This window comes from Lampetra fluviatilis, chromosome 5 (assembly GCF_964198595.1).
Source record: "Lampetra fluviatilis chromosome 5, kcLamFluv1.1, whole genome shotgun sequence".
NCBI classification, from domain to species: Eukaryota; Metazoa; Chordata; class Hyperoartia; order Petromyzontiformes; family Petromyzontidae; genus Lampetra; species Lampetra fluviatilis.
In genome coordinates, this window is record NC_136279.1 from 21,283,939 (window position 1) to 21,307,478 (window position 23,540).

At 45.8% G+C, this 23,540-nt stretch overlaps 1 protein-coding gene across 7 annotated transcripts in view; it reads left to right on the forward strand.

Annotated features, from left to right (window-relative positions):
- Positions 1-22,816, forward strand: part of LOC144932752 (RNA binding protein fox-1 homolog 3-like) — a 304,468-nt gene extending 281,652 nt beyond the window's left edge. For 5 of the 7 annotated variants that reach the window (XM_078857160.1, XM_078857163.1, XM_078857164.1 and 2 more), the window contains 10 exons: positions 7,618-7,758; positions 8,719-8,772; positions 10,400-10,492; positions 12,581-12,641; positions 14,186-14,239; positions 14,891-15,023; positions 17,418-17,457; positions 19,513-19,583; positions 20,672-20,753; positions 21,213-22,816. In XM_078857160.1, the coding sequence (XP_078713286.1) occupies positions 7,618-7,758; positions 8,719-8,772; positions 10,400-10,492; positions 12,581-12,641; positions 14,186-14,239; positions 14,891-15,023; positions 17,418-17,457; positions 19,513-19,583; positions 20,672-20,753; positions 21,213-21,278 (795 nt within the window). In that variant the 3' untranslated portion in view covers positions 21,279-22,816. Of the gene's footprint in view, positions 1-7,617; positions 7,759-8,718; positions 8,773-10,399; positions 10,493-12,580; positions 12,642-14,185; positions 14,240-14,890; positions 15,024-17,417; positions 17,458-19,512; positions 19,584-20,671; positions 20,754-21,207 lie in introns of all 7 variants that reach the window. The other 2 variants (XM_078857162.1, XM_078857161.1) reach the window with 2 other exon arrangements.
- The last annotated feature ends 724 nt before the right edge of the window (positions 22,817-23,540 follow it).

Below are 23,540 nucleotides of genomic sequence, written 5' to 3' on the forward strand. Positions count from 1 at the left end.
ACACTGTTCCCCTCCTCTTTGGCACCATCATACATTTTTAATTCTGGGGCAGCTGATAAATTAAAGAAAAACAAAATGAAATCTCTTTGCTCTCGGAGCCAAACGTGCAGAAGAAGACGACGATTAGAGCTCGTACATGTCCCGTACATCCTAAATTGCTGAACGTGGCTCTTTGAAATCCATTCACTCGGATATAAGCATCCTTCTAATGTGAATGAGGGAGGTTGAGGTCAGGGCCTTTTTGAGATCATCAATTCCTTCTTAACGCTTTCCCGTTCCAAAACGTCTGCAAGTTGCAGGGTGGGTGTCCCGTTCGCCGCTGAATCTCGAAACACACAATTGGCTCGGTGTTCACTTTATTTAGAGAGGCGTAGCGTTGGTAGTTTTTAAAGACATTGTACTCACCGCAGAGAACTGTAGCGTCACGACCGCACTCGATGATAGCTGGCGCCAAACTGGCACACGCCCTCCCGCATTGCCTTGTGGGAACCTCTCAAATATGATGATGACATCGGTACGTCTTCAGTTGGGAAGACGTACCGATGACTTTATTACTTGTACGTTATTGGAACGGAATCTGAAGAAAAACTGATGACTTACACGAACACGTACATCATCGAAATGAGAAAAGGGTTAACTCAGGGCTGACCAGGTGGATTCATGGAAGATGTTCCTTGCTGCACAGTGCACAGGGCCTGCAATTCTGCATCGTCCAACCTTTCCTCTATGCGTCTTTCGCCATGTGCTGAAATCACGGGTGTTCGCCTCTGGTGTTAGCCAATTTACTTCCACCTGTCTTGATTTCTGCTCGAACGCAGCAAACGCGAGCGCGCAATTTGATCTCAATGCACATTGGGTGTTGCGCATACTGCATTGTGGTGCGTGTGCGTTAATCGCAAGTTCTCTAAATTAAATTTAATTCTGTGTCCTTATTTAAAGACACAAATGAAATTACTTTTGAGTACAGAGTATTCTGCTTGATTTTCTTCAGCAAGTGTCCTTTATGTCTCCATTATGATAATTTTTACTGTGTTTTATATTTATTTTTATCAATCTGTTCCTCGGTAAAATGAAAACCATTTGATTAAATGCAATAGAGCCTATGTCCCGACTGGGCTATGTATATTTGTGTACTCTATAAGGCCAGGATTCCTTTACGGAATGTTTGCGCAATGATTTGACGTAGCTGGTTCTCTGGTTAGAGCGCTTCACCTAGCAATTCGAAGGTTGTGAGTTCAAATTTCGGTTGAGGAGTCACCACACCTATCATCCCTGTGAAGTGGGTGGTTTAGATAAGGCTGAGAGCAAGGCTTGATGATGATGATGATGGGAGTCATGCCTTCCTGCTCTTTCTGAGCAGCATCACACCATTGCGTGTTGTTATTTCCATCCGGCCGGGTTTAATAAAATTAGTGCCACTTTGTGGGAAGTCAACGGCGATTTTTATGATTACGTGACCGACCTCCCTCCCCTGTCATAGTCATGTATAATTTCCTTCATGGCCTCAGAGCCGCAGTCGGACATGAGCACTGCCCGGTTACTCACTTGAACGGGTAGATGCTTTGACTTGAATGTGGAAAAAGAAGAAAAGAGAAAAAAACTGATAAAATCCTTCGTTTATAAATTGTGTTTGGCCTTACCATCATGCATGCATGTGTTATGCATGAGCACAACATTTATTCTGAATGAGCGCTCCTGATTGGTCCGAGGAGGACATGCCGCTCATTCATGATAAGGAATCTGAAGCCATAAAGCATGGCTGAGGCCTACTGTGAGGCAGTGTGTGAGTTTTACATACTCTGTAGGTCATGCACATGGCCACTGAAGTGGAACATTTCACTCCCACCGACCTTGATTTACGCATAACATGATGCCGTATAATTTAATTGGTTTTTTTATAGCATCAAAATTCAAAGTGGATTCTCACTTAATGAATTGGATTGCCGGCTTGTTATTAATTTTTAGGGCACCCGTATTTTAGGTTGGTATAGATGTAAATCTGAGAGGTGAACATCATCTGCTGCCAGAAAGTATTGACTGTAGGAGGGGTTGAACATAGTCTGCATTCTCACCTGGCCTAGGGACGTTTAGCACTTTGGTGTCAAATGCAGGAGGCGCCGTGGTGGTGAGATGTTAACTCCCTCGCCTGGTATACAGGAGGTCGTGGGTTCAAGCCTAGACCCTGACGCCTGCTGCTGTATATTTGGAATTTGCATGTTCTCCCCGTGGTCGTGTGGATTTTTTCTCCAGGCCCTCCAGTTTTTCACTCCACATGTATAATCAACACGCGCTCAGAGTATTTGGCTGCTATCAATTTCCACGTGATAAGCCACTTCGTTAAGCTTTCATCTGTGGCCAGGTCGCTTGTGAAAAATAGCTATATACTCAGTGGGCCTTACCAGGTAAAAAATAATAATAGTTTATCTTTTTTTACGAGCTGTAGTGGCTCCTCCGTGTTCAGCCACGTGATATTAGGCATTTCCAATGCATCTATTCATTGATATATTTCGATATTTTTTTATGTCAAGTTTCGCAAAATGACTCTTTGATTGTGCTATTGGCGTCATGCAACGAGTGCAACCCCGGCCCCAAGGAAGTGAATATCCCAGAGCTACCTCTGGAGATCTCTTCAAGTGACATGTGGTCTGGTCACAGCAGAGGCCAGCACTTCCCACCCATTGTGCAAATGAGAGTGAGGTTTTTTTGCATGACAGTCAAACCGACATATTAATTTTCAGAGCTGGAATTTGTCCAAATTAAGTGAAATACCAAATTTAATGTGATGGGTTTTTTTGGTGCGTGTGCGTGCAGTCATTTGTGACCAGGCTGAGACCATCAACTTTCTATGCTTGAGGACTTGGTTTAATCCCATTTTGAGTTCATAATACATGTACAGAATCATGTGCATAGGAATATATATTTTCAACTCAAGTATGTTTGAATGTATCTATGTAACGTCACGTGTGTCATATAACCCCTGCAGCAGCTGGAAGTCGCTACAGCCTAAAAAATAATAATTCGGAAATCGAATTGGCGATTCTGAGTCGTGGCAATTCATTGAATCGTCGGGAGTTACACCCCTACTGGATGCGTCCACACAGACTTTTAACTTCTCGCTGATCATCATGCCGTTTCACATCATAGCAGCCTGGTCAGGTCCGTGATGGCCATGTGGGGGCGTAGGCCCTCGCACGGTGGTCAGTAGCAGCGATTCAATCGCCAGCTGTGGCACAGCTCCCGTAACAAACAGGGGACGTCTCGCGAGATATTATTAATCGGGTATTTTAAGCAAAAATTTTGTTTTTACCAGGTTTTCTAAAAACAGTGCTGCTGTGGTTGGGTAAAGATAAAGATCACAGGAAGGCATAAACAAGTTGTACTATTTGTGTGTGTCAAGCAACAACATTTTTTCACACTTTACATTTTATCCAGATAAGATGCTTATCGCATCTCATGTGGGATGGGGGCCACACATAGTCAAGTGTAGGCGATGCAGCATTCTCTTTAAATTATGAGAATTCCCATTCTAGTGGGTAACCAGCAGCCGAGAGATAAAACGCTGCCGGCGATGACTTGCAGTAAGCCGGGTAAACGGGCCACCATGTCAGACCACGGAGCCCCCCCCCCCCCGCCGCCCCTCGGTGAACACAGAGACGGGATTCTCGTTGTGCTAAACGGCCAGTCCAGAAGATGCGTCGGCGGTAAACAGAGTCGCCGTTGCTGTGACAGCACGGACCTCTTTTTGGATTTGCCGAGTGTCATTTCTGAGACAACACGAAAATAGCAACACCCCCCCCCCACTCACCCACCCCCGCGCCAAGATAGCGCCACTCGAGTTACGTATAAAAGTGATGAGGACAGGAGAGAGCTCGCGCGCGCAAGAACCATTGGGCCCATCTGCCGCGTGATAGCTTGAGCTTTTTTCTTTCTTTTTTTACGAAAGACACTTACCCCTCCCACCTGTCCACGTCGTGTGACTCGAAACGGCGGCGCACGGGAAATTCGAGAACGCGTTCGGAGGCCAGTTCCCGGCCATGTAGGGGCGGCCAATTCTGTAAGCGAAGTCTTGGGGATTGCTGGAATGATCTCGGGGTGTGCGCGAGAGGAGGAGGAGGGCTTGGCTCGTCTTTCACGTGCCACGCACCGACAGATCGGCGTCCACGTTCGTGAGGACGAGCAGAAGTCGAAGAATCCTTGATGCTGCTCAACGAGCCAAGCCAACGCAGGAAAAAATCTCAGTGGTCGAATGGACCGAGGCAGCTACGTTAATGGCTTTGAAGTGCAGTCCGATTCGGGCCTGTCGAAGCCGCCTTGCGAATTGTTATTGCGTTGCGGCTTTGGGAAGTCTGGTTTAGCCCTCAGCAGTATTTGCACATTAACTGTGTTGAAGTGGCATATTAGAGCAGAAATGGAAGCCCGTGGAGGATATTCGAATTATTAGTGCACGTTTATTGTCTGGCATTTATTCAATGTTCCCCATGTTTAATTGATTTCCATTCTCCTGAACAGCCTGTTTTCAGAAAGTGATAAAATTGGTCAATGCACCAGATGTCACGCGGAGAACTTTACTCATAGAGCCGGGCAAACGCTGAATGCACCCGCAGTAAAATTAATCTACCACTCGGTAGAAAAAATGCCGGAGTGTGGATGCATTTCACCGTTTATTGAAACGATGCGTGTGATCGTTTGGTAATGGGGGTCCTCGTTTAAGTTTGCGGCCGTGGGTTTTCCTCAAAACAGATCAACTGTGAGCCGTAACTAAATGCCACAAGCACTGATGTGTGCGTGGGTGTTGGTTTGTTCGCATGCTTGGGATTTTTCACGCATTTCTAATTTTTTGGAAAGTTATTTGGCAGATGTTGGGTTATTTTTAGCAGATGAAAAGTTGAATTTTTGTGTGTTTGTGTTTTTTGTTGTTGTTGCCTTGTGTTCATTGTCAGCGGGCTTGCTACAGTTGCACGTTAATTACGAATTCAGCTGGTGTGGGCTAGAATAATTATATCATTGTCAGATCTCTTTTGATTGGGGGAGTAATCCCAGCCAAAAACTATTACTGTTTCTGAAAATTGTGATAAATGTTAATTTGAACAATGAGAACAAAATTTAGTTAATTGGAAAATTTTGCTCTATGCCAATGGTAATATATTTCCGTTTAGGTTGGCAATGGGTTTTTTCATGCTATTGGCCTAAACTCGAAAATGATTACACTTTACGATTGTAGCCATATGTAACGTATTTTGGACTATGCCAATGAAAGTTCCCGAACGGCAAAAAGGCAGGTGTTAAATATGACCGCGTATTTAAACATGACCAGATATTGCAATCACAATTGGTGTTGGTCTTAGGCATTAAGTGAAATCGGTGGAGTGAAATGATCTGCACGGAGGCAGCTCACTCAGTCTGCCAAACAGATATGACGTCGGACGTTCGTCTATGAGAGCAACCAATTAAAACAAAATCTCAAGAATTTAGTTGAGGCAAATTAGAATAAACACCACGTTCCCGTTAACTCGTGAGGCAAGTACAACACACGACCTCCATTGCGGGAGGCTTGCTATAATTATCGCATGCCTGTCAGCGCCCTGCTGAAGGCACAGACCCCCAACTCTCGCCTCCTCTGCCAACCGTGCCTGATACACTTTGCCAGGTAGGGCCTTCTCTCTCTCTGTCTCACACCCGTCGATTGCCCATTGCCTCTACAACTCCGCCTATCAACATATGCCAAAAGCCACGCAAAAGCAGGAGAAAACACACCACGGGTCTGAGATAGCTACGCTGGATAGCTACAAGTATACTCTTCTGGGATGTAGCGCATGATTCATGCGTTTGTGGTGAATCAAAAAAAGTATCACATTGGGCAAAACGCTCTCCCGTTTCACTCCGTATTACTTGAGGAAGACCAAAAGGAAGGGTGAGATGGATGGGGGAGGCAAAATACGTAAGGGGCCGCCAGGTGCCTTAATTAATGAACTCAGCCGGAGGAAGGACAAACGCGAACATGACAAAGGGAGGGGCGGTCATCCTCGCAGGCTTTAAATAAATAAATTATTGCGTCTGGGGTGGGGAGGGTGGAACAGGAAGGAAGACTGAGCGCTTTCCAGATGGATGAAGAGTGATTTGAATTTTTTTATTATTACATATCTAAAAAAAAAATCTTCTTCTTCTTGTTCTCTTTGGCGTCGGGGGAGTTGAGTGCCGAGGCTCAAGACGATGATTGCCCTGACTGGCGTGGTCAGGCGCAGGTGGAGGGACAGTGATTTATGTTCGACAGGCAGCGCCCCCAGCCCCCAGAGCGTCTCCTTCCGCCGCCGCCGTCGTCTTCACCGCCTGCGTCCCTGACGGTCTCTCGCCGACGTGACACCGTCTCGCCAAAAAAAAAATCGCAAACCCTTACCGTTTATCACGCGCCGCGCAGATGCCTGCGCGTCCCCGCAGTAATTATAGCGCCACTTATTGAGACACGGCACGTGGGCTTTATTGGGCGGGGGGGGGGAGACGGGGTTGGGGGGGGGAAATCGAATAAAAATTACGGGTAAATGTGAAATTATTTAAAACACGTGCGTGCTATAATAATGGTAATGAGTTTGTCGTATCGTTTGATTTGAATCGGATCTGAAATGCGAGAGAGAAAAAATGTATTTGGCACCATCACCTGGGCTGCCGTTGAAGCTGCCAGTTGCAGTTCACCTGTGTGGGAATTCTCTCAATCACACGACACCGCGTGTCCTGCTCCTCCAGTGCCGCGGAGATGAGTCATGGCAGTAATTATGTTGGGCAAACCTCACTGAAAGCTGCAGTTGTTTTTTTTATTTCAGGCACGCCAGCTGTCAACGATGTGAGTTTTTCAACAGAATGTTCCTCGGCGGGTCTGGTTTTTTTTTGCGTGGGATTTTAGTTTCGTTTGCAAATCAGTTGCAATAATCCCACCCTAGGATGGGCTGGGAAGGGCTTGTCAGTTTTCTGAACAAATATGAAAAAAACACACAAGACTGTCACAATAATCTGCCTCCATAATAAATTAACTTTTATTCGTGGTTTTCAGAATTATGGGAGCGCGACGTTTCAATGCATTAACAGACGTCCGTTATCATTTCATCTGGCACGCCCCTAAAATTGTAATCTAAAACGCAACGCAAACCCACCGCGCCGAACGGTGAGGAGTGCGCTTTAGCGGTAACACCGGGATTGCTGCCGAGAGCACGTCCACCCCAGCGTACGTGCGTGCGCACGCGTGTGCAATACTTGCGCATGTCTTCCGCCTTTGCGAGCGTCTGCGTGCGCCCGCGTGCGCCCCTCGTCCGTAGAAACGTGCGTTCGCATTGTTCAGAGTATTTGGTTGCTGTGAAATTTCCACGTGATAAGCCACTTCGTTGAGTTGTCATTTGTGGCCAGGTCTCTTCTGTAAAAGAAGCTGAGAGCTCAGTGATCCTTACTTTTTCGTGATTTTCTTACCTTTCCTATGGTGTTTTTGTACTTCCTGTTGTAACTACCCCCTACTGGACATCTGTAAAAAAAGAGCTTTATAAGTCATCGGATTTCTCGAGTAAAAATAAAGATTCTTATTCTGTGTTCTGTATCGACGTATCCCCCCCCCCCCCCCATGTTCATTGTTCGCAGCAGACTGACGACATCATCCAGACAGACTGCACCCAGGTGGTCCCAGCCGAGAGTCCGGATGGGAAGCAGCAGCCCAAGCGTCTGCACGTCTCCAACATCCCGTTCCGTTTTCGGGACCCCGACCTCCGGCAGCTATTTGGGGTGAGGCGGCAAAAACGCAAACCCTCCTGCCCTACCTGTTCTCGGAGGTCGTCTTTGCCGATGGCTGAAACGATTTTTCTTCATTAAAATTTGTTTTTATTTGCGTCGTCTTTGGTTGAACTTCAAACGGTTTGGGTTTGCTGCTGTTATGGACAATACATGCCCATGCTATGATCAAGAACAGGATTCTGATTGATTGGAGATTGGGTTGGATATCTTATTAATTGTTTCACCCATGTGCTGTACAGTCCTATGGTCAATCCACCACTGGTTTAGGGTATCGCCACATCATGCGGGCTGTTGGGATTACCCGACCATACTTCAACATGCCGGTCAACACGGATTGGCGGGAGAAGGCGGGGAGCATAGACGTGCGTGGGAGGAAAAGGCAGCACAGAACAACAATGGATTTAGCTGCGCTGGCCTCTGATGCTGTATGTTAACTCAATAAATCACCGATCCCAAGGCCCTGAGCTGTCGGGTTATAGATGTGCACAACCCACACCTGGAGCTGTTCTAAAATTAAAATAAAACAAAAATTTGGAAACGTTTTTACTGCCTTTACCCAATTTGCACAACAGCTGAGTTGTGGTGAAGTCATGGGGGATTGGGAGCCGCGTTGTCAACGCTGGGGACCTTGGGGTGGGGGGGGGATGGGGTGGCATTTAAATACAAACAGCCAGCCAGTAACGGACACGTGCACGAGTGTGAACCACCATCACGGTAGATGACCCGATATCAAGCGACGGGCCTTATTTGTCATGAAGACGACGCTTGGTACATACAAACTTGAGGTCCCCCCCCCCCCCTACTCCCGCTGACGAGAGCATCCTGAAAGCAGCCGCCAGCAGTATGCAAATGCACAATAGCACTCGCACACATCCCTCAAGAGTGTTGTTCGAATCTGACCCGGTCAGAGATGTTTGTCATTATAAATTGTCTTTTCCTTTTCCTCCCCAGCAATTTGGTAAAATTTTAGATGTGGAAATCATTTTCAACGAAAGAGGATCAAAGGTATGATGTCCCCCCTTTTTTTAATGCACGTTATAAATAATTCAAAGCATAAATATTGAATTGCTGCTAATGGTTCTTTGAATATTTCTAAGCATTTATTGGAAAAAGTTTATTTTGATTAAAGAAGCTGAGATGCAAATTATTTGACCTTATGCTGATTTACTTGATGGCAGCCCTTAATCCATAGGAATGTATGACTTATGTTTGTAGTATAGCAAATGCCTTACTAATGTCTACCTTTAATGTTTTGAAAGGCAGAAAGACAATGTTAATGCGTACTGTTGATATTTTTACCTGCTCGCTGTTTAATTTTGTACGTTCATAATGTGTCTAGCCCACGTAATATTACAGAACATTGTGCATAGCTACGTCATAGTGTGCGAAATGTACTTTTGTATAAATGTCGTTAGGCAATCGTTAAATTTTGCATTACGTGCGCGGGTGTTTTTATCCTACATTTTAAATGAATGTGTAAAAAATACATTTTTTTAACAGAATTTGCTCGTGTATTGCAGAAAATTCCGCGAAAAGCGCAATCGTTTTGCACAGAGTCGTGTATAGAGGGGGTTTTGGACCACATTTGCCATAGTTTATCCGATGCAGGGTGAGACTGGAATTTAACGGCTTGGGGCCTGGGGGCTGGGCGGGGCGGGGCAGGGTGGGGTGTGCGGTAGGTTTGCTTTCTGAATGTCACAGCAATGAACCGATGCCAAATTGTCTCTCTGTCCAGAACGCCGGCTAGAATTGCCGTAGATCACTCTACACTGGCGAGCTATGGCTGTGTTCGTAACGGTGCTGGTGGGCGCCATTGAATAATGCTCTGCTGCATGTACTTAGAAATGGTCCCGGTGGCATGTTCAGCCAGTCCACTTTTCCAGTGTCAGTGTGTGGCTCCTTCAATCTCTTTGGGAAACAAAACCCAGTAAATGACAGCGATTACGATTCAATGTTAAAGAGACTAATACAGCAATGATAGAGCACACTTATTATTACACTTTGTTTCGTTTTTAAATGAAATTTTGTAAACGCACATCTTCTACTTTTTTACTCTCGCTATTTTTATTTTTTACCACATGCCCTAAAAAACTAAATAATATGGATATTTTTTTGTTTTTTTATTGTTTACGCTATATTATTTAAAGTCATGCAGATATAATGAATGTTCCTTATCTGTAATTGAGGTCCCCTTACAATGCAACTCATTATTTATGGATCAAATGCTTGATAAATAATTTAAAATAAATCACCTATCTCTGTTTCTCTCGCCCCCACTTCTGTTCCGCCTAAATGCGGTAGCGCAGTCCACTCCCCGCCTCACGTTAACCGCATTTATGTGCTTCCCATCGTGTATCGTTTACTTTCAAGCCCCCGATTGTTTTTTTCACGACACATCGAAAAATCTCCTTTTTTTCGTGTCCCTTTTAATTTTTTCTCACGTCGATTTCTCATCTTTTTTTTTTCTTTTGTTCTTCGTGTGCGTTCATTTTACCCTGGGCGTTGACGAGCCACGCTAAATTTTGCATGCGAGAACAAATGAATGACGGAGCAAAGGAACTGTGATGGATTCTCTGTGTATGTAACGGTTGCGCATGTTGTTTTCCCCCCTTCTTTTCCCGCCTGCATGCAGGGATTTGGTTTCGTAACTTTCGAGAGTAGTGCTGATGCGGACAGGGCGCGGGAGAAATTACATGGCACGATGGTAGAGGGCCGTAAAATAGAGGTGCATGTTCACATTATATTATTCTTCTTCTTCTTATTATTTATTATTATGATTTCCCTGGACAAAGTGTTCTGCTTATGCTGCTGTTGCTGCTGCTGCTGCTGCTGCCGCTGCTGCCGCTACAGCTTTACGAGATGCTGTTTAACTCTTTGGTTGGTTTCTTCGTTGTTTGTTGTCGTCTTTTTTTTTGTTCACATTTTTACTTTTTTTGTTATTTCACGCCACCCGACGCTCATACAACTGTCTGTGACACCGAGCCACGGACTCCCCCCCCCCACGCCCCTCTCACTCTCTAACCCCTTTGCACTCCTTTCTGACACTGAATTTACGTGGTGGGTTTCACTAAAGCAACTGACGCATGTACGTAGGACTTACGAAAGGGATCGCGTCACTGTGAATAGAATGTCGATACGACTATTTTATACGCACACAGGGTCTACATATATATGCGTAGAAAATTCCGCCAAAAGACGCCAAAGATAATAACAAGAAATTGTCCATCTTTTTTTACAACATTTTTACATGCAGGGCTGAGCATAGCTTGAAAAGTTCGTTTCAACGGCATACATATGATACACGCGTTCAGACAACTGGCAGGGTGAATGAAAAATCAAAACTCCCCAAGTATGATGCTGGGATTTTTTTTTGCTGAAATTTGTTCGTGATTATTTTAGTTCTGCGCACCTGCCCTAACGTAACACTGGCTGCGGTAAATGCAAAGTCGATCTAAAATGTGTGCAATGGAAAACTCAGCCCTGTCATGTGACTGGAATGCGTGGGTGTTTTCATGAGTAGCTCCCCTGAGTAAGATGTTGCGTGTTTTTTTTCATTTTCCATTCTCCCCTCCTCTTTGGCGGTATAGAGACAGAGTGCGCTCACGTTTTAGAAACCCTTCCAAACAATGTCTCAGTAACCATGTGGTAACCGTAAGCCTATCAGGCTGGCCGCCCGCAGCCCCCGAGGGGTAAGTAGATATGACCGCCTCAGCCCTCATGTGTAATGCTCAGACACGGCAGTGTCTTAATTATTATTTTAATTGAATATTCTACGTGAATTTTTTTTTCCCATTTTTTTTCCTCTCTATAGAATGCTACTTTATGATCTGGTCCGCCTGTACTATGTGCTTAGCAATGCTTCCTTCCCACCCTGCCCCCTCCCCCGCCACCCATTCACCCGCCACGCACTCTTTCCTCATCACCTGTTTTGTTTGTAGCGAATGATGGGAATGATGGCTTCTCTGTGCACACCTTCAGACGGTTAACTTCATCTTTTTCAGATCAATGCGCACGCCCCCAGAATCCATACCCATTTCCTTCCCCCCTCCACCCACCCAACCACCGACCCCTTTTTTTCCCCTTCAGCTCCCTTTTTTTAAAATCATTTTGTCAATTTTTAATTTAGCAAATTTGAAATTGTGGTGCGGCTTGAATGGACTGGTTACTACTGAATTTGGTTCTGTTTCCCGTGATGCGTTGAACGCTAGTCATGGCTTAGACACTGGACCAGACAAAATGTGTGCGGCTCTTTCACACACGGATTCCTTGCCACATTGGTTATTTCTTCCAACCCGACCATGATTTTGTTTTTATCCCATGCCTTCCGTTGTTAATTTAAAAAAAAAAAGGCTGCCTTGTTTTTTTCAGTAAAAATCATGCACGTTGATTTTGTTTCACTTGTACGATTGGGTGCACTCTTTACTCTCGTGGCAGTACAAGCATGAGCAGAAATTGGTCTTGCTGCATAACTCTCTTTTGTGTGCTGTGTCTTTGTCGAATTTTATTGGCAAACCAAAGTAATCGCACCGCACATTTTGTCTACGCTTCAATAAAAAGGAATAACCTCGCAGCTTCATTCGTGTGTACACTTCTGCGTGGAGAGTGCAAAATGTCACGCATGCACACAATGCACTCGCTTTCACTTATTTCGTTTTTATACCTATCTATACATATTTTTATTATAAAACGCTAAAATGTTAAAGATGAAAAAAAATAAGCAAGTAATTGCCGAACGAATCAATTTGCATGCCTCTCTTGCGACGGCGCCTGGGCCTCGGTTGACCTCGCCTCCCTGTCGCTCTCCGGCTCGCAGGTTAACAATGCAACGGCACGAGTCATGACAAACAAGAAAGCGGTCAACCCGTACGCCAACGGTGAGCAATGGGCACCGCTCGGCCGCGGATGAGCGTGCGTTCTGCCGGAGTGCAGGCGGAGCGTGGCTGGCGACGTGAGAAGGCCCTGCTGAGTGCTTTTTTATTATTATTTTTATTTTCCCGAAAAAAATAAAACCATTACGAAAGAAGGTTGGGATTGCTGTGGGTTGCATCCGAGCGAAAGCAGTCAGGAGCATGGCTGACGGCGCGAGGGGTGGTGGTGGGGGGTTAACATTATACAAAACACCCCCAACACGGACCCCGAGGCGTCCGGGGAGCTTTAATTGGTGCCCGCGCACAAGACTGAGATGAATTGGGACCCGCGAATAGTGAATAGGTGCATTCATTTTAGCGGCAGGTGGGGAAGCTGCGTGTTGCAAGTGGTGGGGGGGGGGGGGGTTAGACACAAAACATGAAACTAGGCTAGGGCCCTGCGCTGCGTAGATCAATGACTGCATCCGAGTTTGTCGGCAGTAGCTTGGCTGCAGGGGGTCGGCGCTCTAAATAAGCCTCCCGAAAAGCACAACAATTAAATTGCGTTATGCCTGCAGAAAAAGCGGCGGTGTCCTCAATTGCGAGGTGGCACGGGGTGCAGGCACAGGTTGCGGGCAAAACCTTTACGACAATGTTTAATATTCGGATCACTCTTTCCTCCCGTAAGAAATCCCTGCTGGCTTTGTGCAAGTGTCTGCCACGTGTGTCTTCTTCAATGCGCCGCACACCCTCGTTGCCAGCTGTGATGCACAGGCACAAAAGGGGAACCTAGTTCGGCAAATCCATCGTCCCGGTGTCTCCCACCTCCACGTTCCCTTTTTCGCTTATCATACATATCGATCACTGGGTCTTTGATGGTCCTTACTGAAAGAGAACAGCTTTTGGCAACACTGCGTGAACTCAGCCTTCAGCGTTTTGGCACTCGGAGGCCGTTAGTGCTGCATTTCCAATGCCAGGTGGTTGATAAATATGGTTCTGATTTTTAATGCACTGGAATTGCTATCTTCTGTGTATAGGAGGTGCTTTAACCTGGAAATACACTTTTGGAGGTAGTTGGTGGGGAAATTTAAGCTTGTTACGAGTTAACACGAACCTGTTCTTGGATTAAGGATGCTTGCTCAGTCTTAACAATTCTAAAGAAGCCTCTGTTGACTTAATAGAATGACTCTCGCATGTGTCCAAGAGATTAGCTACATTTCCATTAACTTCCTTTAGATTATTTGGCTGCTATACATTTCAACATGATAAGCCACTTCGTTGAGCTATCATTTGTATCCAAGTCACTTCTGAAAAATAGCTAATAGCTCAGTGGGCTTTACCTTTTCAAATAAAAAATTTAGTTTTAATTAACGTATTTATTTTTTGTGATTTGTTTACCTTTTCTATATTCTTTTCATTCCTATCGTTTTTTTGTATCGTTTGTTGTTGCAACTTTCTGACCCGCCCCTTCTGGACATGCTGTAAAGAAAAAGAGCGTTGGAGCTCATCGGATTCCTCCGGGATAAATCGAGATTCTAATTCGTTCGGATGATTATTTCTTTACTCTACAGGCTGGAAACTGAATCCGGTGGTTGGAGCAGTCTACGGGCCTGAGATATATGCAGGTGGGTCTCCCCAAAAATAAACGTCAATGGTTGTCCCCGCTCATCCCAGTGGCGCACCGCTCATAATTACACTGCGCCAAACTCTGGGTGATTTCATCCAGAGGAATACTGAAGCCCTAAGCATAAGGTGGCATAGTGGTGATTCCAGCCCACCAGGGACCCCTCCCCCCCCCCCCTGAAAAAAAATATTTTTCTGGTATCCATCACTTGACTACAAACATCATAATGCTGGGCAAGCTACTTAGCTCAATCTTGTGACAGCTGCACAAAATGGTTAAGGTACTCAGCCAATTATAGTTATTCGTAATACTGTAGTGGTGTTAGAATGATGCGATTGAAAACATAAATTAGGATTTGAGTTCCGGATGATATTTGGTGCAATCTTACCAATAGACAACTATTCTAATGTGTGCGTTGCCTGCGTGTGTGTGTTGCGCGTACGTGTGTGTGCTGCGTGCGTGTGCGTGTTGCATGCGTACGTTGGGCATGTGTGTTACGTGCATTGTGCTGCGCGCGTTGCGTGCGTGTGCGTGCACGTGCGTTGTTGCGTTGCGTGCGTGTGCGTGCACGTGCATTGTTGCGTTGTGTGCGTGTACGTGCGTTGTTGCGTTGCGTGTGTGTGCACGTGCGTTGTTGCGTTGCGTGCGACAGTGGCGGGCTTTCCGTACCCTGCGGTGGGGGCGGTGGCCGCGTACCGGGGGGCCCACCTGCGAGGCCGGGGCCGGGCCGTCTACAACGCGCTACGCCCAGCCCCCCCGCCCCCCACCATCCCTGCATATGGAGGGTAATAATTATAAGCTGCTGCTGCCGCTTGCGTTTGCTGTCGCCCATCGATGTCCAGATCGCTCAAAAAAGCCTGATCGCCACTTCTTCCGGGGTTCCAGTCGTCCATTTTTCTAAGTCCACCTCCCAGACAAGTCCCAAGCTTTGTTTGTTTAATCCAGCGAGAGCTCCTGTCGCCGCGAGAGGCGATGTAGGCGCCCCTTTGTCGGGCAGCTCGGCAGTTGGGCGCGTGCAGTCGGGGTGTCGCACAAAGCAACGCGGCGCCAAGTCGACCGCGGTGGCAGGGCCGTTCGTTAAACCCGATACGGGGGAATCTGACTCAACGGGGCCTGTGCGTGAGTGCGCGCGCAGCTGCTGTGGCACGGACAATCGCGCTTACATGCAGGACGGCATTGGTGTCGCCGCCAATTGCTGTGCTTTTAAACCAATGGATTTTAGCAGCAACTTCTTCATATTCTCCGAATATAACGCCTCTTTTTGATTCCCAGTTCTGGCTTTGAATTTTTTTCTTTCTTATACATTTTTATACAATTTTCTAACGATGGCCGTCGGTAGCTTTAATGCCTGTTGGGTGTTTTCTTTGATCTACAAACAAATTCATCAGAAGATCACTTTCTGAACATAGGGTTTTGACTGTGAGAGAGCTAAAAAAAACTTAAAATACCATTAGAAATTACACAGAATGTGCCTGTGGTCAGTGCACTCCTTATTAAGTTTGATATCCACAGCCAACCATTATTTTTTGTAGAAAACAACCAAATTGCATCATCAACATAGGCAGACTTCATGCCAGCATTTTCAAGGACGGGTCATTACATGCCAATGCATTGTCATGTGGATTTATATACTGTCTAAATCGCAACCACACCTTAATACACTCTACGGAAACAGGTACATGTGCGTCACGGGGAAAAAGAAGCTGTACATATATACTGTGTATTTTTAGAACACTGTCGGTCATCGGTAGAGAGGATGAGGAATGTTTTGAGCCTGGACCAAAATGGGCAGCAGGGAATTGACGGCACGGGCAGCTGGGGGAAGGGAATTCTAGAACAAGGGTGCAGCCAGATCCCAAATTATTAATTGTTGACAACCTTATAAGATGTTAGTAATAACCCCACCATCACGACAACTTTTCCTGGTGTCCTTTGAAGGATAAATTAATACGTTGCGATGTGAATTACTAAATGTATTCAACGCCGTTATTTTACAGCATCCATAATCACATCAGATGATAAATGTTCACGACTGCATTTTTCTACACGCGCAAATATTTGCAACTCTTAATTAGCACTATCAAGGGACATGCGTTGCCGTTTAATTTGTGCACGTTTTATTTGCTTGAGTTAATAAACTAATAAGTAAGAATGCCACTGTCCAGCAGATAGAAAACAAATTAAGGGAGTAAAGTTACATTTCAACTAGCGTGTTGATACATGCTATAAATGTAGCAGATTTTTCCACGTTTTTTTTTGTCCGGCGATGTGTTGCATCCCCTTCCTTGTTTTTTTTCGGGCGCTTTCAGACGCCGTGACATTTAAGCCCACAATAAATGCAAATCCTTATCCTTAATTACCGGCGATAGCTGTGCAATAACTATGAAGCCAAGACAGGATATTGTCTAATTGTGTGCGTTACCCTGTAATTAATTGTACTGTTCGAACAATATTTGTCCACTTAAAGTGATGCACCATCGGCAATAGATCCCAATAAGTAACAGCAGGACCTTAGCTAAGCAAATATAGCGGAAAATGCACAAGTTTGTTCAACCACTCCCGTCCTGGTCGCACATTACCTGCACGCGCCAATATGTGCTTGTGTAAGCATGCAGTTAGAGAAAACCCCCTAACTCAGGGCAACGAGCGTACAATTTATCTTAATCAACGTGGGGGTGGCTGCAGACATCTTGTACGGAATACAGAGGGACAGGTAAAGCTCCGACCAAAACTTCTGAGTCAAATTATATTTCCACGGTGGTGGTGAGATGTTAACTACCTCGCCTGGTATGCAGGAGGTCGTGGATTTGATCCTGATCCTGACACGTGTATATTTCGAATTTGCGTGATAAGGCACTTTGTTGAGCTATCATTTGTGGCCAGGTCGCATATTAAAACAGTTATATAGCTCAGTGGACCTTACCTGGTAAAATAAAAATATTTAAATAGTTTCTGTGTGACCCCCCCCCCCCCTCCAAGCTCCCCCCCCCCCCCCCTTTACACAAAGCTTTCCATGGCCTTACAAAGATCAGCCGAGCCAACATCTGCAGGCCGTAGACAAATTCAATGAAGAACAAACACAGGTTTAATTAACAAACATCTGTCCGTGATTTCACTGCGAGCATATGGTTTGTTACGCTAATGGGTACGTGTGTGTCTTTTGTGCGAAACATTTGCAGTGTTGTTTACCAGGATGGCTTTTATGGTGCTGATATTTATGTAAGTATTAGAAGACAAAATTGTTATTGTTTTTCACTGTGGCTGGAGGGAGGTGCATCGTTCACTTCCAGATGTGTCTGAAAACCGCTAATTGTTAATTTAATGTTCGAGACTGTTATGCCATGGCCGTAAATACAGTTTATCTCTTTCGGTTTTCTGAAGGAAGGAAAAAAAAAACTTGATTGCAGCTCAGACGTATGGGACATTTTTTTTTAAGTTGGCAACAGCTTTTGCGCACATCAACACGCCTGGAAGAGACGCGATCGCCTTCTGGCTTGAATGTTCCCACAATGTTCATACTACATTCAATGTGTTCTCTGTTTCATTATAGAATAGTGTACCCTGATCCTGTGTTTGGCAATAGATTGCCCCAGGTAGAGTATGATGGTCTTCTTGCATCGTACTTGACTTTCCTCTCAAACCCTCTCGGTGTGATTTTCTTCGTGAGCAAAACCACGCAGCACCAACGTACTAACCTCTTCGGCTTTGTGGGCGATCGACTGGACGAGGATGCTGTTCTGATTTGTGCAAAACGGGGTGCGGCGAATTCGTGCCGGTTCCGGTGTGTTTTCTGCAATGACGTTCCGACACAAATCCTCCCAATCGGGGGTGCCCATCAGTGGGTTTGGACAGCGTGGCTGTAAATACGGCTTAAAGGGCCTCCGGTTATCTGAAATGGCCGGAGCGGCTTCCTGTCAGTTGGTCGTGCTTAATAACACTTTGGGGTTTATTAATTGATCCTCACGTGGGAATTGAGTCTGGAGGCTACAAATTGCATCTGTCCTCTGCGTAAATACTACCTGGCACCTGGAATGGGAAACAAGATTGGAAGTGATTAACCTTGGCAGAGTCAAGAGTGGGCCTGTGATGGTCCTCTAATCAGACCTCCATGCGTGCACTCGCGTCCTTTGTCTCGCCGTTTCTCCCGCACCCAAAAAATGCCCCCGTCAGCAAAACTGCAGGCGGGGGTACGAGGCGGGCTAGAAAACAAGCAGACGATCATTTGACAGTCCATTTACTTTAGTGTGCGGGAATGATTATAATGCCCGTGATCAGGATGCGTTAGGCATTAATTAAATAAAGCTGACTCTTCCAAGGTTAGGACAGCACGCTTGTTTCCACGATTTCGATGGCGACAAGGGGAAAAAAAATCATACCTTTATTTTGTTGTTGATTATAAATCACCTGCCAGCATTTGCGTTATTAAAACGCGATTTGATTTATACAACAGCCGAAGCCGAACGACAACTTTGATTTCCTCGCAATATGTTAAAATTATGTTAAATTCCTACGCCGCGCAGCAAACATTGGCGACGTGAAATTTCGCTAACATTGTAAAAAAAATATTTAAACTTCCAACAGAATGAAATCGACGGCGTTATTAATCCTCCGCATGACAATGGCCGAGCGGCGACACCGATTCTGAACAGTGCAAGCGAGAGCTGGGTCCACCAGCCATCCGAGCGGTGCGCAGATATTACGACCCCGTGGCTATCACGAGTGACAGCACTCGCAATGGGGTTGGACCAGCTTGGGGTGATGGCCCACGATTGCCCTACAGTTTCAGCTGGAACGTCTTCTCACACAAAAATTTGGAGGGCGGGTTTCAGTTTGCGTGCATCCGCGCGAGAGTACATGTGTGGTCGGAAAGCGCATCCGTACGAGCGTGACTGTGCGCGCGTTGCTGGGTGGCGCAAGAGTGGGCAATGAGCAACATCAAGGTGAATGCTCGTGGCACGGCGTCCAAATGCCTCTCGGCCGATGACGCCGCGACACCGTCGGCACGCATGCACGGGCCTTGGCCGGCGATTCCCTCCATCGCTTCACGATCATCGCACCCGAATGGGTGGCGCAACTTTTGCGGAAATGCACTCCATTCTGGAATGGGCTGGCACGCCGGTTTTGTCCGTCTAACCAAGCACTTTGCGAGAGAGCGAGCGTGCATTTGCCCATCGCACACACACTACGATTCACAAAGAGGCACGGCGCGTGTCTCGATGCGACTGAAACGTGTTGACGTATTCTACCGTTGTGTTTTTTTTCATGCGACGGCAGGGTGGTTACACTGCTTACCGGTATGCCCAGCCGGCCGCCGCAGCCGCAGCCGCGGCCGCCTACAGCGACAGGTACGTTGCCATTCCTCACGGTTCCATTCCCAATAGCGGCGGCGATGACGGCCGTCACAGCAGCCAACCACTTTCACGGCGCTCGCTTAGCAATTACCGCGTTAACCCCCCTCGGTCTCAGCCAAAAATCGGTGCTAATAGGCGACACTTTGTTCGAGACTCTGATGCTCAAATGAGTGATTTTTTACTACAGAGTGTGATAATGGAAATTATGTCTTCTGTGAGCAATATTAAGAACAATAATTGCTCATTAGGCTGTTTCTTGCTGAGATGCATATTAGTGTTTTAAAGATAAAAAAACATTTTTTTTTTACTTTAAGGAAAATATACGGGCATTGCTTCATTTTAGTAGGAAAGATATTAAGAGCGTGACGGTTTAGATAACAATGCAACACAAAAAATGTCATGCAATCTTGCACTGGATATGTGAATTGGAAGCGCTGCGTGTGAAACAGAAGTTTCAACTGAAGAATGCTTTCAGAGATACGATATTTTTTTTTACGACGATGGCATTAAACGCGCCACAGGCATTTTCAGGTCACAGACTGCACGCTACGAATCGCGCTACTGCAAGCTGGATAACGTTATGAGCAAGCCTCGTGTGTAATTTTTGTTGCTGGCGGGATGCATGGGGACAGTGATGAAGGGTTCCAGCGTGGAGTGAATTTGTAGTCCGCGTTACACATGGCGGCGGCGGCAGCAGCGTATGTCGTTAATGCGCCGAGTAACGTGAGGCACTGGCTTGGCCCGCTGACAGTGATTCATACAGAAACGCCAGCCTCTGCCCAATTAAATGCACTGAGCGCATCTGAGAAAGAGGGAGAGAAAAGAGGGGAGAGAGAGATAAGAGGGAAGAGGAAAATGGAGAGGGGGTGGGGAGCCAGAGATAGCACGCAGCATTATCTACTCGCGTCAAACTGTTTGTCTGCTCGCGAGCATTTGTCCGGGCAGCGCGCATTGATTGGTGCACCCCATGCTGAGTTGACCCGGGGTCAGATAGGATTAGGGTCCCATTGCCTTGCTCACCGTGCCTCGTCCATTCTTCCATCTGCGTGCAATCTCGCCCCCCTTTTTGTCACCTCCCGCAGCTACGGACGAGTCTATGCAGCCGCCGCAGACCCGTATCACCACGCCATTGGCCCTGCAGCCACCTATGGAGTCAGCACTATGGTCAGCTCCCCCTTCACTTAAACGTGAAATACCTGACTCCTGTTTTTTGCCGCACACTCGGGGCGCCCCGCTCGGGCCACACTTAGATCATCGTACATCTTGCCGTGGCGACGCGACAGCCGACCAGCCAGCCAATGCTCGCCAAACAATTACCCAGCCACTTGATTAATGTCCACATCCCAGCGAGCCAGATTTTATGCATGTTATTATATGTCAAATCTCCCGAGCCTCCTGAAGCCAAACGTGTTACTTAATTAAGATAATTGCCAGCTTTTCATAATTAAATCCAACCACAAGTGGTTTTCCCAGCGCATGCTTTTTTTTTTTAATGTTCGCTCAAGGAAATGAGGAATGTTCGTGGGGAATGTTGTATTTTCTTTTTAACACCGTTGTCCTTTTCTAAAAACGTTGACTGGCTTTTCTCCTGCGGCCCACGCACCTTGTATTTTTTCAGGCCAGTCTTTACAGGGGAGGCTACAACCGCTTCACGCCTTACTGAATGCAAGAGAGATGCCCTTCCAGTGAGGAGATGGTTAAAGGCCTCCCTGCCATCTGAGTATTTTTTCAAGACAAGCAGTAATGTGTTGTACTTTTGACTATTATTATTATTTTTATTCTGGGTGTCCTCAAAATGTATCGTGCATCATTAAATAAATATAATTCAGACAGCAGTTTGAACTGCGCGGTTGAAACAATGTATTCATTCATTATAAGCTCATGGGTTGTTGGCTTTTTTTTACCGTAAAAGCTCGAGTGATCTTCAACGGTGCAGAATAATAATAATGAGTCGGATTTTAAATAATCACCGCCGAGATGTTTTTTTTTGCAAATGGACGAGACTCTTCTCAAGTTCTGGACTCGATGTGTGTGTGTGTGCGCGCTCGTCGCAAACGCCACACGGCAGACACACAAAGGTTTCAGGGAGACGAGACTCGTCCGATAATAATCTTAATTCTTCCAGGCGTGCGCGTGTGTTAATTTATACTGGCCTCGATCAAACTACCGTCTGATTATGATTCCTTAACTATGAGCGATACCTTCAACGGACACCCTGTATTATTATTGATTTTTTTTTGTTTATACCTCAGGAGGTTTACTCAAACTTAAAGAATGTTTGCTCCATTCTTTTGTAATCTTTTTTTCATTTTTCTTTTTTTGTGTGTGCGCGTGCGCGTGTGCGCGTCAACTTGATTTTCCAAAGAAATTGTGCAGTTTGGCTAGCTTAAGCGTTATATGTTGTACAGTTTAGTTTTGGCGTGGTCAGGGGGAGAGTGTGTTGTCGGGGGTGAAGCCATCCATGATATGGCCTAACTGCCGAGGAAAATAAATCCACAACGACGATAATCGTTTTAAAAGCATATTATATTTAAGTCCTAATGCTGGCAACAATCATGCATACAACAATTCAGTTTCAAGTATTTAAGCCTGTGTAAAGCTTCGAAATCATTTTTCTCCCGTCATTTTAATTTTATTTTTTACATCGTTCACAATTGTTTATTCACACACCAAAGCTTATTTGTCTTGTACATATTGTGCAGGCAGTTAACTTGTTTATATATGTACTCTAACTGTAATGTCTAGCAAAACATCCGAGTGGCGTAGGATTAAATGGGGTCAAAAGCTAAAATAATATCCCTAGAATTTGCGCAAATCTAGTAGATACTAGGCCGTACTCCTACACAGTGCTTTTAAAAAATTGTCTTATGTCGTAAATTATTCAAGCCGCTGCTGTTATTTTTATTTTATTTTTTAAATGATATAATAACAGAGCCATGGATGAAGAGAGAAAAGAGGGGGGAAATTATCCTGTCGGAGAATTCCTTCTTCTGCAAAACCTCGATAGTAAATAATTAAAAAAAAATGGTTGGGAAATATAAAGCGTGATCTTTGTCGAGGAACTGAAAATACGCGATCAGTTAAAGAGCGAACGACGTGGCGTAGAGTGTCTCTGTAGAATAGCTCTATAACGATTATAAAAATAAAAAGTACTGTACCTTTTTAATTATATGATCCATGCAATTGTATGCAAAATTTTACACTATAGTATTTTACAACTTGTTGAGTGTCGTATTTTTGGGTTGGGGTGGGGTGTCAGGGCTGGGACAGGGGGGGGGGGGGTAAGGGCTGGGGGGGGGGGTGCCGGTATGGGGGAGGGGCTGAGTTTGGAACTAAGGCGTTGGGGGTTGGGAGAAGACGAGAAGGTGACGCCAGGCCAGACAAAAAAAGGCCCTCAGTATTACTCCTGGCGTTCCCAGGTGCGGAGGTGCGGTGTGTCCCAGACCACGTTGCCGCGCACTCGAATTCATCGCTGCCTCCGATATGCTGTGCTATCGTTCCCTCTTCCAGAATTTTTTGAGTGTCGTGGTGGGGGGGGGGGGGGGGGTTAAGTGTGGGTATATATATGGACAAGGGTTTTTGCTTTCTTATTGCTCTTTATAGATTTTTTTTCTTTTCATGATCTCGCACCAACTGCCTGGTGTGTAAAAAAAAGTCCGTTTTTTAGCCTCTAATGAGCAACTGTTGGCTCCTAGCCAGCGGCTGCCCCATGCAAAGCCCAGCCAGCCTTGTGGGGTTTTTTTTGTTGTTTTTGATTAGGTTTGTTGGTGTTGTTTTATTTTGTTTCTACTGGGAGAGAGGTTGGGTTTGGAGGGTAGGGAGGTCGCGGGGTGGGGGGGGGGAATCGGGGAGAAGTGTAATATCCTCTATGTTTACCTTTCCTGTGTATAGTAATTGTTCTCACACGCCCAGTGCCGTAACAATAACGTGCCATTGTTTACAGGCTGCACC